Source organism: Mauremys mutica, chromosome 1 (assembly GCF_020497125.1).
Source record: "Mauremys mutica isolate MM-2020 ecotype Southern chromosome 1, ASM2049712v1, whole genome shotgun sequence".
NCBI lineage: Eukaryota > Metazoa > Chordata > Testudines > Geoemydidae > Mauremys > Mauremys mutica.
Window position 1 is genome coordinate 201,804,722 of NC_059072.1, and position 14,838 is coordinate 201,819,559.

General features: G+C 40.4%; 1 protein-coding gene across 2 annotated transcripts in view; it reads left to right on the forward strand.

Annotated features, from left to right (window-relative positions):
• DOP1B (DOP1 leucine zipper like protein B) overlaps positions 1 to 14,838 on the forward strand; it is an 88,430-nt gene that overhangs the window by 53,067 nt on the left and 20,525 nt on the right. For both annotated transcript variants that reach the window (XM_045002436.1, XM_045002437.1), the window contains exons 21-27: positions 301 to 489; positions 3,533 to 3,658; positions 5,252 to 5,386; positions 7,383 to 7,438; positions 8,348 to 8,452; positions 8,545 to 8,611; positions 11,457 to 11,601. In XM_045002436.1, the coding sequence (XP_044858371.1) occupies positions 301 to 489; positions 3,533 to 3,658; positions 5,252 to 5,386; positions 7,383 to 7,438; positions 8,348 to 8,452; positions 8,545 to 8,611; positions 11,457 to 11,601 (823 nt within the window). The remainder of the gene's footprint in view (positions 1 to 300; positions 490 to 3,532; positions 3,659 to 5,251; positions 5,387 to 7,382; positions 7,439 to 8,347; positions 8,453 to 8,544; positions 8,612 to 11,456; positions 11,602 to 14,838) is intronic.

The following is a 14,838-nucleotide window of genomic DNA, read 5'->3' on the forward strand; positions in this document are numbered from 1 at the left end:
ATATGTAGTTTGCACCATGTATTGGAAGAGAATATGGCCTCAAATAGAGAAATGAACTCTTCAATCAAAAGCAAAATCAATAGAATGTTATACTCTAGTTACACATACTTACCCATTCTGTAAGTGATAATAAAGTTCATAAACAGAACAGCTGAATGATTTGTAATAATAATTTTGCAAAACACTAAAAGACTTCTTGGGTGGAAAGCAGATGTCTGCACTAAAGATTGTGTAACAATGTTAAGAATAATGAATCTGCATATACTTGAGCGTTTAATATAGATATTTCTGTTTTCCTAGGTGTCCCCTATATCTGACCCCGCAAACCTGAGAAATGCCAGGAATGCCATTTTGGAAGAATTGCCTCGTATTGTTAACACAATGGCCCTTCTTTGGAGTGTTATAAAAAAGGAAGACTCTCAAAAAAGACCAACTGACTTTCTTGGGGCAACCAAAGGATCTTCTTCAGTATACTTTAAGGCAACCAAAGTAGGAATCCTTTCCAAGCACTCTTTTTCCCCTGCCCCCCATTACCTTTTCTGGAAAGTTCTTGTATATGGTTTTGCCATTCTCAAAACAGCAAAGTAGTTTTACAGTTTCTGAAATTTATAGGCTGCAGAGAATGTTCCTGGTCAAAGGTGCAGAATCCCTATTATAAAAGGGTTGTCACCTTTTGTGCAAGTCAGTTACAAAGTGCCAGATTTCCAAACCTAAATTGATGCCCCATTTGTATAAAATTAATTTGCCTTTTGGTGATTTTTTTTTCTGCCCCCTTTTCCCCATACATATGCTTTTCACCCCTCTATTAAATCCTCTTCCTCTTTGTTTTTGTTTTTCTTGACTCTCTTTCAAAAACAAAATAAACACTGCAACCCAGAAAAAAGCCGACTGTCCTAATGAGTATGAGATGCAAGTGAACACAGTTTGTGGCTTGTCTGGAGTGAACTTGAGCTATGCGTGCTCTTTCATTTACTTAAGTATTTAGAATTCATTCTGCTTTTGTTATGAAGTGTAATGAGATTTTGCCATATAAATCAACATTTGAGTTTTGAAGCTGATGACATCATAAAAGTGAGACAGCACATTGCATATTTGCCCTTTAATATTACACTCTGTTACACTCGTTTTTGAATAGCTGGCACTGGTAAGATAAGTAGTGTGTATGAGAAATAGAGTTTGTATAAATTTATCTTAATTTTAAATGATTGTATTGAAGTTAGCTCATTCAAGAAAATAAAGACTGTGAACTTTGCCCAGTGAAACCATTCTGAATTTTCACCTAGTCAGCCTGTAACTGCCAGCTTCCCAAATCTTTTGTGGGCAGAAGAATGATGTGACAGTTTGTCATAGATATTATTTAAATTTTATTTTAAGAAATATTGGAGGGTGAATGAGAAGTTTGGGTGAAAAGCTGTGTTTTTGTTGTCAATTACTTATTTTTTGTGGGCCTGTTGAGGCCCTCCATTAGACATTGATGTGGTTGTCTACCGCACTGGGGGGCGTGGGCAACTTGCTTGAAACCAATTTTGTGTGTTTTCATTTTTGAGTATATTGCCATGAGTGAAAGTTGTGGGAGCAATGGGGTTTCTGTTTTTAGTGGGGGATATAACCAGACAGCTACCTCCTTGGAGGTTTGTTTCGGATTTGTACAGATTGTTTTGTTTGTTTACTGTATTCATTCAATGAACTAACTGACGAGTTTGTTAGAGATGGAAAGAAGGAGCAGGAGGACCCAGAGGTGGATTGAGTAAATGGATTTCTTTATTGCAGTACTTGTTCCCCTCGACTCAATTGTCAAGTAAGCCCCGAATTAATCACGACACTTCTATCTAAGTTAATATGTAAATACCCACATTTACTACAACGCCCCCAAAACCCTTATTTAATAATATGAACGCCCATATAATGAATATTAATAGCTATATACTGAATAGAATTATACCCACCCCATTTACTGTTTACAGCATTAAGCATATTGTACAGACATTTTTACCTTGAAGATACATTTCTTTGCAGTAATTGTAGCCAGAATTTCCCTTAATCAACAGTTCACAGGGGAGGGAGGAAGGGGCCATGACCCTGAACTCCTTTATGTAGCTGGGAGAGGAAGGAAGTGGGGAGAACACTTTTTCCACACAGAGTATCCTTCAAACCATATTCCTTATGCAGCTGCCATGCTTATCTATCCTTTACAAGCAGAAAGGAAGGGAAAAGGATGGCAGCTTTATCTATCAAGGGAAGAAATAGTGCTTGCCTGTGCCTTACTCCTCATCACCATGATAGCGGTGACCCAGGTCTTTACTTGACCCTTACATACCTCCACAGAATTAATATTAATATTAAATTAATACTTTTCTTAACTCATTGATTTGTTTTATTTTTAGACAATTGTGGTAGCTGATCATTAGATTGGAGTATAATCCTTTGTTTTCTTTACTTTTTTTTGCTTAGCTATTGATGTTGATAATATTTACACAAAAGATTGAATCATTTTTTCTTTCAATAAGCCACTCAGGTCAGAAGAATTGAGAATCTGAGTCAAACATCTGATTTACTGAAGAGCTCTTGTACTCTTTGATCTTTTACTCCTTACAAGAAGGAGGCAGCAAAGAGTCCATTGAAGCAAATGAGAAAACGTAAAATTAGTGTTCCAGTTGTCCTTTAAACATAGCACTTAGTATCTTAATGTATATTCTCTTTCTTCTTGGAATAGCCTTTCACTCCTCGGCCAAGCTGGCCCTACCACTCTTCTCATGTCCTTCAAATCCTTTCTTCCCTCCTTGAAAACTCACTTTTCCATTAATTCTTATATTGCCTTCCTCACGAATTTCCTCATCCTGTCCTCCTTTACTAAATTGTCATCCATTTCTCCAGGGGCGGCTCTAGGTTTTTGGCCGCCCCAAGCAGTCATGCCCGGGAGGCGCCCCCGAGCCGCGGGAGCAGCGGACCTCCCGCGGGCATGACTGCGGAGGGTCCGCTGGTCGCGCGGCTCGGCTGGACCTCCCGCAGCTGCGGGCGGTTCGCAGGTCCGGCGGCTCCGGTTGAGCTGCCGCAGTCATGCCTGCGGGAGGTCCAGCCGAGGCGCGGGACCAGCGAACCGTCCGCAGTCATGCCTGCGGGAGGTCCACTGGAGCCGCGGGACGAGCGCCCCCTCCGCAGTCATGCCTGCGGCAGGTCCGCTGCTCCCGGGGCTCCGGTGGACCTCCCGCAGGCATGACTGCGGCAGGTCCGCCGGCCCAGCCTGCCGCCCCCCCGGGAAAGGGCCGCCCCAGGCAGGTGCTTGCCCCGCTGGGCTCTGGAGCCGGCCCTGCATTTCTCTACTCCTTCTCAAATATTTTATGTTTGTCATTCTGTATATACTGCTAGTTTCCTCCTCCCCCCACTTCTTTTACAGACCTCGATTAATAATAATGAGGAAGTACTGTGTACGAACAGTGATTGGGCAGAGAATATGCATGATGAAAAATATTTTTTTGTTGTTGGCTTTCCAGGATTTGAGATAAGCAATAACATAGTCATCTTTTTTTTATAGACGATAAAAAATAAAATTTTAGATTTCTTGAATCCACTGACACCACAACTTGGAGTCCAGTTAATATCAGCAGTAGCAGCAGTGTGGAACAGCAAAAAAGCTCGTAAGAATCAAAGTAAAATAAAGGTGAAGTTAAAGAAATGTTAATTCATATGATAGTTTTATTTCTCATGAAAAGACAGAGGTTTGTTCGTAGTAAAACTAGGAAGACCCTCACGTTTTTGGTTTGTTTTTGTTGTACAAGTGACAAAGACAAGCCATTAGATAAGAATTTGAATTCAATATAATGGTTAAAATTTAAAATGTGAAGACCATAAGTAAATGGAACAAATATAATCAAAATAGGAAAAATAAAGATTTTAATGTGTTTGCATGTTGAAGATACTGAAAGAAGAAAATATTTTACTTAGATAATTAAGAGACCAGTTGTCTGGGGCACAACTTTTGTAACACAGCCTGTGACAACTTGAGGACTTTTTCGTTTGGGGGGGAAGAAGTCATGGTGTCTGTCTCGCCAGCCAGCCTGCTGCTGAGGAAGATTCATTGATGAATTTTTACACATTTAACTCTATATCTGCAGAGTTATATGGGGGGAGGGGTTCAGTATCTTAAACAATTAAATATTAAATGCCTTAAACCATTTTTATTGTAAGATAAAGAATTTATCTTTCTTGCAATAAGTTTCCCATGACAAAAATAATCTTACTGGCTTCCACTTTTCTGGAAAAAGTAATTTTATTTTTTATAAAATAGTAGAACTTATTTACATTGGTCAAATACTTGGTGTTGGAAATGGAAATAGAAAAGTTAATTAAATACTATTGCTTTAGTTTGCATATAAATTAAAAAAACAAGACTCTCATTCTGCACATTACAATTTATTTTAAAACCTTATTCCATATTTAAATAACTACATCTGTCCAAAGAGTGACTGCTTTCTCTTTTGTGACTACTTTCAAGGTTTAAACATTTTTCATTCCACACTGCAACAAAACCATTTTTGCAAAATGGAATTGTCAAAATAGCTGTATTCAGATTGAAAAGCTCAACTTTTCAATTCTCTTTTCGTTCTCTCTCTCTCTGGTCAGACTTGAACAAAGAGCACACGGGAATCGCAAAACCCTTTCCAGCAGACACGTAATTGAAATTATAAATCTCTATGAAATGTTTTGGCTTTGAAACAGCATGTTTTGACTAAAGATTTAGATGAAAATGTTCTGACCAGCTTTAGAAACAACTGCAAAGGAAAAGCTCTTGGATACCAAGGTGATGAGCTCCACTTACACGCATAGATGCAAAGAACAATTATCAGTAAGCACTATGTACCAAGCCAAGTCCAGCACTTTAATACCTAGCCATTTTGAGTTGTTGGAGCCCAGACGATTCCAGTTTTCCTCCATTGCTGTCCAAGGCACCAGGTCAGAAACCTTTCCAGAGGAGGAAAGTTAGAGGTCGCTCCCTCTGGAGCCAAACATGGTTACTAAGTACAAGCCCTCTTCCTAATCTGCCTTAGTCTGAGTGCATTGCCTCATTGTGCTCCCAGCCTGTCAGGGCAGGTCAGAGAGAGAGTGAATGAGACCCAAACTCTGATCCCCTCAGAGATCCTTTTCACCTATTTGAGTTTCATATTTATGTTTGCACGTGGTTAAATAGTGTGAAATGCTGTTTTCCTCCATCATTCCCTGATACATTGAACTTAATGATGTTTGTGTCATTTAGATTCTTCCAGTGGCTAGTGCATCTCAGCTTATTCTTGTGGACTTAGTGTGTGCACTTAACACTCTGAAGACTGACACTATATTACAGCTGGTAAAAGAAGTTGTCAAGAAACCATCCCAAATCAAAGGCGAAGAGGTAACTGTTAAAATAATATTCAGCTTTACTGTCTTCATTCTTCCAAGGTGTCCCTGAAAAAAAATCTTTGCTAACCTTATTAGATGAGAGAGAGGTTTTCAACATTCATTATTCTTTTTTTGTTACTGGTAATTATTAAAATTTGTTTCTTCCTCACATTCTGTACCTGGTGAAAAGTGTACTGAATGTGTATACAGTTTCTGATGCTTATTTTACAAGAGTAGTCGTTGGTTGTTTTGTTACATTGGCAGCACAAAGCTGAAGTAAAGCCAGTGTAACAGACTTTTTGTGCATTCTCCCAGCATAGAGGAATCTCCAGATTTCATAAGGCGAGTATAGTGGTTCCAGCCCCCTTGCCCTCCGCAAAGTGGGCACGGGCAGGGACCCATTGTGTTTGTCTGATCACTAGCTGCTGTAACAGCCTGCGGGTAGGGAGGTTGTTACCTGCCATTGCAACTTACAGCAGCCCTGAGGATGCTCTGGGCCCTTCCAGTGTAAAAAACACCTTGGCCCCACTCCATTCTGGGATACAGAAGGGCAAGTCGCAAGGATCTGGCTCCATCTAATTTAAATTCATAGTTCAGATTATCAAAAATGAAAACTCTAAGTATCTACCATTTTTTTCCTTTTTATCCTTTGTATTTCTTGCATTTCACTCTTGATAATTTAAATTTAAAGTTTCCCTTCAAGATTATCAAACCTGTGCCAAGCACTTTGAGAAAGAAAAGAGCAATATAAGAACTAAATATTTTGGTTAGTAGCGTCACTTTCTGGTTCTCGTGTACTACAATGCTGCTCTGTCTAGGCACCATATACTTCTGGAGATTGTTTTGTAAATTCTGTTTCAAATGCTTGCTCCAATGTTTCAAGGCTTAAGAGTACTGGGACATAGTTTAGGCCCCAAATTAAAGAGGACCAAACCTAATATGAAGAGAAATATGTTGATGTTTGTTAAGATTTCAATGAAAAGTTAAATTTTATTCAGATTTAAACAGACACCAAAATTCTTCAGGGTTTTATGATGGACCAATATTTCCCTTAAAATTGAATAACTTGCATAAAATAAATGCCTAGAAAGAGTAAATGTGTGTGTCTTAAGGTACAATTGTGTGTATGTGTCTGTAATTCAGCATAACAGAAATAGATACTTAACATTGGTACAATCATCCTACCTATGAAACAAAAAACATGCTATATAAAATCCAATCCTATTGAGTGTTTTTAAAACTCATTAAGTAGTACACCTCTACCCCGATATAACGCTGTCCTTGGGAGCCAAAAAATCTTACCGCGTTATAGGTGAAACCGCGTTATATCGAACTTGCTTTGATCCGCTGGAGCGCGCAGCCCCGCTCCCCACCCAGAGTGCTGCTTTACTGCATTATATCCAAATTCATGTTCTATCGGGTCGCGTTCTATCAGGATAGAGATGTAGTTTCATTAGTAAAACTTTTTGAGGGCCTTCCTTTTTATTAAATAAGACTGTTAAAATTGTAAGTATAACTTTTAGAGACCTTTGCCATCTGGTCTGGTTATGCAGGAAATGTAGCTTTCAGAACTTTTTACAAAACTTCACTTCCCAGATTCATGACAGCAGTTTGGCATAACGATGACTTTCAGTGATCCTAGGTAGTGAGGTTGCTTCTGTGGTGATTCTGCTGTTTAACAAAGCTTGCTTTGAATTAAGCCAGCCTTGTTATCATGCAGAGAGGTGCATTTATAAGTGTTTCTAGAACTTTGGAAGAATATGTCTGGCGGACAGAAAGGATTAATCTTTTAATTTATTCCAGACTTTCCTAGCAAAAGCTCTGAACTACCTACTATATCTACAGACAAGGCACAGTCTATCAGTCTCAGACTGGGAGATAGATTGCTCTCAGGAGAGAGAAAGGGGGGGAGGGGGGGAAGCAAGTCTTACATGGAACATTGAGTCCTTTAACAGCTTAAATTTCATTTTGTTGTAAAGCAAGAACGTAATTCCTTGTTTTATTTTCAGAAATCTTCTCTAGTGGATATCCCAGTGCTGAAATTCAGCTATGCTTTCATTCAAAGGTAACTAGGTTGTTACATAAAGTGATTTCCATTTACCTCCAAATGCTATTTCAGCAACTAATGGCTAGCATTATTACTTTAGCTTTACTTTGACCTTCATAGCTGCTTGGCACAGGAAACTCTACATTATCAGTGCTTAATGAAGCAGAACTGGACAACCACTACATTGTCAAATGACAGACATAAGATTACTGTGTGGCGTGGTGTTCTGTGATTGCAGAGATGTATTGGTGTTTGTGTCATCATGACACAATGTCATCATGTACAGACACAACAGCATGCTGTAAGCTTCTCAAACTGTTGTCAGGACATATGCTGGAATTTTTGTATTACCTTTCTCCAGCTCTAACACTGTTTCCAGCAGCTGGAAAAGTGTATGAAGGATGGATACTTCTCCTCCTTAATCTCCCTTCCAGGCTTTCTTAGGGAGGGCTCCTTGTGTTTCCAATTTATACTCTGCATTCATCATATTAGACAGCATGGGGGTGATCAAAACTCTTCTTAGCATACATTGCAGTGTATACATGGAACACCTTAGGATCTTAGTCTGCAAAGCCTTCTCCTCGTTATATCATTCATGGAGACCCTCTTCTTTTACAGCACTGGCATATTCCATATGCTCCAAGCCTAGCTTTAGTTTGCAGGAGAACTTGAGTCAATTCTGCATACTGTTTTGACTTCGATACATCAACACACTAATATAATGATAGGATAATGTAAGTGTCATCGTGCATTGACAGGATATCGTGGTACTTAGACACAAATACAATGGATAGTAGTTAGACTTGGGGAAAACTAGAAGAATAAAGTTGGTGGGAAGCTCCTAGAGCCAGCACTATCTGTGTGTATGGCTGATGTATTGTTTGACAACAGACTTGCATGGTTTTTTTTTTGTTTGTTTTTTGGCAGACTTCCTGTCTCAGCCCTGCAGGAGAACTTTCAGTCATTGTTAGGAGTGCTGAAGGAATCTGTGCAACTGAACTTGGCTCCCCCTGGATATTTCCTGCTTCTGAGGTATAGCACAAAACAAGATGGTTTGGTTTGATTTGATAGATTGAGTAAAACTGTCCATATTACTAACTTGGAATTAATTATTTTTCCTACAGTACTCTGAATGACTTTGTGACCAGAACTCCTAACCTGGAAAATAAAAAGGATCAAAAAGACCTGCAGGTACTGTATACACACACTTTTAGTTCGCAAATCTGGTACCACACTCTTCATTCTAAACTGAGATTAGCCCAAACCAACTCCATGTCCGAACATCTGCATACTCTGAGAAAGTTTGGGTACTTACACAGTAAGTAAGTGTGTGAGAATGCATAAAATATAATCTTCCAGCTAACAAGTGATATTGTATATTTTTGATAAAGTTCTAACATGGCTCAGGATGCTGATTAGCCAAAGCTGTATTCAGATTGGGTGTCTTTTTTTTTTATGTCAACCTTTAGATTTAAATTCATAACACAAATATATCGTCACCACATCCCTTCATTTGCATTATCATTGAAATTTTCAAAACCAAGTAGGAGAATTAGGTGCACTATTCCCATTGAAGTCAATGGGAGCTGTATAGCTGTGTCCCCTAGTTGGCTTTGGCAATCTCAACAACTGTTTATCCATTCACCTATTATGGAAACAAGATGAGGATTAGAGCTGGATTCTTTTCTCCTACTGTTTCTGCTTTTTGCCAAGATAGCTCAAGCACCACAGACTTGTTACAATCATCTTTGGCTCTGAATTTGAGATGAAATGTTGAAAAGTGAACCTTCTGATAGCTGTGATTGTGGTGCTTGTGCTGCCCAGCAGATATGGTAGAGATGTGAGTGACTTCCTCCAGTTTTGTTTCATAAACTGGCCAGCAAAATAATTGTGTAGTGAATGCCTAGCTTCTTACAGCATTATCAAGAAATTATCAGATTTTTCTGGCAGCCTTGGAAGGGAAACCTGAAGTTTCCAAACCAGAGTCTCCATCCTACAGTGAATAGCTCTGTTGCTCAAACATGAGGCTGGTAGTAGGGTTTGGCCCAACCCTACAGTGGGAAGACTGAAATATGGCCAGATGAATTCCCAAAAAATAAAACTACACTCTTAAATCATTCAGTTAAAAGTAACCAACATCCCCATCTAATTTAATACCACATGGAAGGCCCTGTAGCTGAAGGGAAAGGAAAAAGCAGACAGGTTTTCAGACCATACAGTTCAGAGCCTAAAGAACAATAGAGGGTACTGGTGCAATTTTTTTGGAAATCTGAAGAACAAATTCAGAACATGCAAGTCCTTTGAGAGATGACTGCTTATTAATGCAGTATAATGGATACTTTGCAATCTTCATTTGAGCCCACTGGATGATTGCTCCATTAGAACTGAAAAATATCTTGATCAGCTGGATTCTGTGGCCCTCCAAGGAGACAAAGTTAAGAAACCTCAGGGGACAAGAACTCTTTCTTAAAACATAGTAACGTGGCAGGTAAAAGACTGGAAATCTGGAGAACCAGGTAAGAGTCCATACTGTGAACAATCAGGGAAATACACAGTGAGTTGACACCTGTGAATTTATCAATTATCATAAGAATAATCCCCCAGTATGTTTCAAATTTGTGACCTAAAAAAGATGCCCATCAAAGGGGAAATGAGGGGAAATGTTGAGACACATTTCAGGATTCTTTGGTATTCAAACCTGTTCACCTTTGGTGTGTGTGTGGACCCTGATTATCTCATTAACAACAATACTATTGTATTCCTATTGGATGCTCCGGTTGTGCACTCTTATCCTGATGGCCACAGAAGCAGTGGGAGATAAGATCAGTAAAGAATAAACTCATCATCTAGCCTGGCTCAAGCTAGAAAAAAGAAACTTGTCAGAGGGAGTAAGGGTAGCAATAGAATTACCAATCAAATTGAAAATACAGCAGAGTCTGTGCAACAAGACCCAAGCCTTCTGTGACCTGGATTCTACTAAACTGCTGATGTAAATCATTAAAATTTAAAACGCCCAGAAAACAAATGAGGAAGTGGAAAGAATGAAGACATTTTAAACAGACTTGGTCTGGTGTGTGCTCAGTGTGTGCCAATCTACACAGGAAGTGAAAAACTGAAATGGGTTGCTTGTTTCTCCCTTTTTTAATCTTTGACTCTGCTATTCTCTCTCCAGTGCTTAACTTTTATACCACAGTCGAAGAGAATGTTTGTCGAAAGGGAAAAAGTCCCCCTTCCTGTTGTGATTATAAGGATAGTCATCAAGAGTAGATCAATTATAGTGTGAGGTATTTTTTGCTATCGTAGATGAATTTTCTTTTATATTAATGTTTTAGCCCAGATGTGCGTGCATGCATGCATACACATGTACATAATGACCTTTTCATGTAAAGGTATGATTAAGACCTGTACGTGAATCTACTCTAACCCAAAGCTTTTCTTTCTTTCTTTCTTTCTTCATTGTTCATGCCTAACAGGGCTGGCGGGGGGGGGGGCAATTTGCCCCAGGCCCCTGTGGGGCCCCCACAAGAGTTTTTCGGGGCCCATGGAGTCGGGTCCTTCACTCGCTCCAGGGGGCCCAGAAAACTCTTGCAGGGCCTGGGGCCCCGGAGCTTCTCCCACTCCAGGTCTTCGGCGGTGCAGGGGTCCTTCCGCTCCTGGACCCGCCGCCGAAGTTCCCCGAAGACCCGCGGCGGGGGGTCCTTCAGCCCCAGGACCTGCCGCCGAAGTGCCAGGTCTTCGGCGGCAATTTGGCGGCGGGGGGTCCTTCCGCTCCGGGACCCGCTGCTGAAGACCCCAGGCCCCCTGAATCCTCTGGGCAGCCCTGATGCCTACTACCAAATGAAATGAGTAACACTTTACTACCTGTGGAGTGCTGATAAATGTTTCTCTGCTGTTTGTTACTCACTTCCATATACCTACAGATATGGTACCAGGTACAGAACACTGTGCCAGTTTCCAAATAAAACAAAAACATCCCTGGGCTGGCCAGGTCCCAATAGCTTTCATCTGATACAGTGTTGAATTGATTACTTTTCAGGAGGTGACCCAAAAAATCTTGGAAGCTGTGGGGAATGTTGCTGGTTCCTCCCTGGAACAGACTAGCTGGCTGAGCAGAAACCTGGAGGTGAAAGCCCAGCCTCAGATCTCTTTAGCTGAATCCAGTGCTGAAGATGACTTGTATGGTAAGGTTGTTTCTTAAGAATCCAGTGTCACTTCTGACCTTCTTGCCACTTTTCTGTACCATTTATTATAAAGTTTAGTGACAATCTGGCTTTGTGCTCATGTGAAAATGATTTTTATCATATCACAAATTTACTAAAGAGAATGAACTGCTATTTAAAAAACAAACAAAACTAATGTGCACCAAAAGAACATGTTATCTTCTCATTTAAGTAAAAATTCAGCTATGTTAAATGGCATTCAGTCAGTATCTGTACATTACATGCACTATACTGGAGGGAAATATTAAGGTATACCTGTGTAATACATTTTATATACCATCCTTCTAAATAAGGGCAAAAGGTGCATAGAAACCACTTTTGTAATGGTAAAATATATTGCCGTTTATTGAACATAATAGGTAAGTTTTCTGATTTGTAAGAGGGTGATTTTTTTTTTCTTGCATACATAATACTGAAATCCAATTTTTTTGACTAATCTCGTTTAAGAGGTAGCATTTTTCTAGTGTGGTCCAAACAAGTCTGAAAACCAGGAATACCCGAGTTCTAATTGCAGCTCTGCAAGTCACTCACTCTAAGGAGTCAAACAAATCATTTTACCTCTTCGCTTCCTTCCGTTTTGTAAAATGTCTTATACATACCAACCTTATAGGGGTGAAGGTTGTGAGAATTGGTTTGTTCGTGCAGCACCTGGGGGAGAGCGAGAGAAGTAAAATGCTCTATAAATAGTAAGGCCAGCATTTTCAGACTTGGATATTTAAGAGTCAGTATAAGCTTTGGGTGAAATTGAAACACTTTTTATCGTGGATTTAGAAGCCAAACAGTTGGCACCCAGGTTTGAGAAGTTAAACTTTTTAGTGTTTTTTTTTATGTTTTAGTTACATATATTGAATTGCTGCTTAGTGAGAGATGTATTATAATACCAAGTTTTTAAACAACTACTTGGACTAGAGGTTAATAGGGTATAACTGTAATATTTTGGGGAAATTCCTTTTTAAAGAATTATACAGTTTTAGTTTTTTCTAAATGAAAGCTAAACTTTAGAAATCAAGGAAATTCTACATTCTTCTTCAAATGCTGGTCCCTATGGGTACTCACTGTGGTTGCACATGCACTTGAGGCTGGAAAACTCTTCCATAGCAGGAGTTGTCAGACATCACCAGCGTGGTGCTCTACTCTATCCAATGTTGATAAATTGGCTGCATGAATGTGTTCCCTCTGTGTGCTGCCCGGGCTCTGCGCAGGTAGCTGACACAGCAGACCCCAAGAGAACCCCCAATGACCACAGACTCCGATAAAGTACGAAGGCACCCAGCCAGGTTTATTGTCAAATGAAGCACAGTAATAGTTTCCCACAGACTGTACAGGACATACTACGAATATGTGCCCCCTGACAATGGACCAGCTCAGTCAGTGGCAGGATTCTCCACTGCCCCCTAGGCTGGACAAAGACGTCCACTCAGGGATGCATTCTTAAACAGGTACAAACAAGTTACACATCACTCCTGATGCAGAGGGGTTGTACCTCAATACGTGTTGGAGTGCTGCCTGTCTCCTGGTACATGTTGATTCAAATCAACAACTCTATCAATCATATTTGACCCTGTCTTTAGGATGGGCCAGCCTCTTCCTCATTATCTCTGTGGAATGTGTTTGTACAGAACGTTCTGGTGCCATCCTGGCACATGTTCATCCTATTAGTACTTGATACCTTTTAGATGTGTATACGTGCAATTAGCAGCTGCCTTCTTGCCAACTTCTGTGAGCAGGGCCTGTCTCTGGCTCACAACTTAACTTTGCTTTATGTTAACAAAGTTTTGACCATTACTTTAGTTCAGGCCTCTGATACCAAGGGTTTATGTTTCAGGACCTCATCTTACTACAGCAGTGTTCATTGGTCTGTGCCTGTACCCTACCCCTCCTCATACTCTGAACCAAGGGCATAAAGGGAGTCACAGAGTGACCGCCTCTCCAGTTCCTTTCTCCTCTTCATGGTCTGTTCCAGACCATGTTCTGTGTCAGTAGCCTTTCTAGCTCTCCCACTTGAACTTTGTAAATAGTGTGTAAACAGTTTTATCTTTAGCTACTTAGCTGTTAGTTAATTTAGTTAGCTAGTTCAGGGGTTCATGCCCCCCTTGTTCCCTATTGTTCAGGGCACCCAGTATGCCCCAGATTCTGGGCTTCAGGTCTTGTCTGCCTGTTCCTGGGTCTTCCCAGTTAGCAACTCCCACGAGAGCTGGTACTTACCTTGGGGAATCATACATTCCTTCAAAATGTGACATCCACCATTCCTTTCTCCCTTCTACCAGGCAGTTGCATGTAATGAAACTGTCATGGGGCCCCAATATGGTTCTGGGCTCTCCCACTCCCCATCTCACTGACTTGAGCCTCTGTGTAGCGCCTCTCTGGCACTGGTGCCCTCTAGATCAAAATCCTCCAGCAAGCGGTAGAGTTGTTATTTATGTATTAATACGGTATACTACCACAACAGCAATTTAACCATAAATTCCTTTAACTCCTGAGGTCAAATTATATTTATATAGCTGTTCCAAATGGGCCCTGAATGCCTAAGCAATTATCACATCTATACAGTAACATGCAGTTATACATATCGATCAGATACTTACTTACAACAGGGCTCCAACTGGATAGGCTCATCTTATGCTTATAAGAAGCACACAGGATCTTTTTCAGGGGAAAAGGCAACACACCACATTTATTGGAAATACAACAATTAGCATATGCATTCACACACTCTCACTCTCATAGTTACCAGTCCAGAGTCTGGATCAATCTAGTGGCCAGCTAGGTTGATCACAGGTAGGTAGGAGCCAGGTTCTGTCGTTCACGACACGATGTTCCGGGGAAGTCTTGCCAGGGCAAACCCAAAGTTTCATGGAAGGCACCCTGTTTATATAGTGATTTTCCTTCATTGGGACCAATGAGTTTTTACACCGTCATGCTGTAATCTATTGTCCTTTTTGAGTGCTTGTTTTCTTAAAGGATGAGGAGAACTATCTTGTTGTTTCATTAAGTCTCAGGGAGTTATTCCAGGCTAGTTCTGATCACAGCTATATTTTCCCCATTGATAGATGCCTGTCTCATCTTTAGCATTGTCAACCTGTCCTCCTCTGACATTTCAGTAGGGGCGTGTTGCAATCTTCTGGCACCCATATGTCTGTCCTCGGTTTCTCCCTAGACTATCTGGTCCGGTGATGGCCTTCATGCATTTCTTCTAAC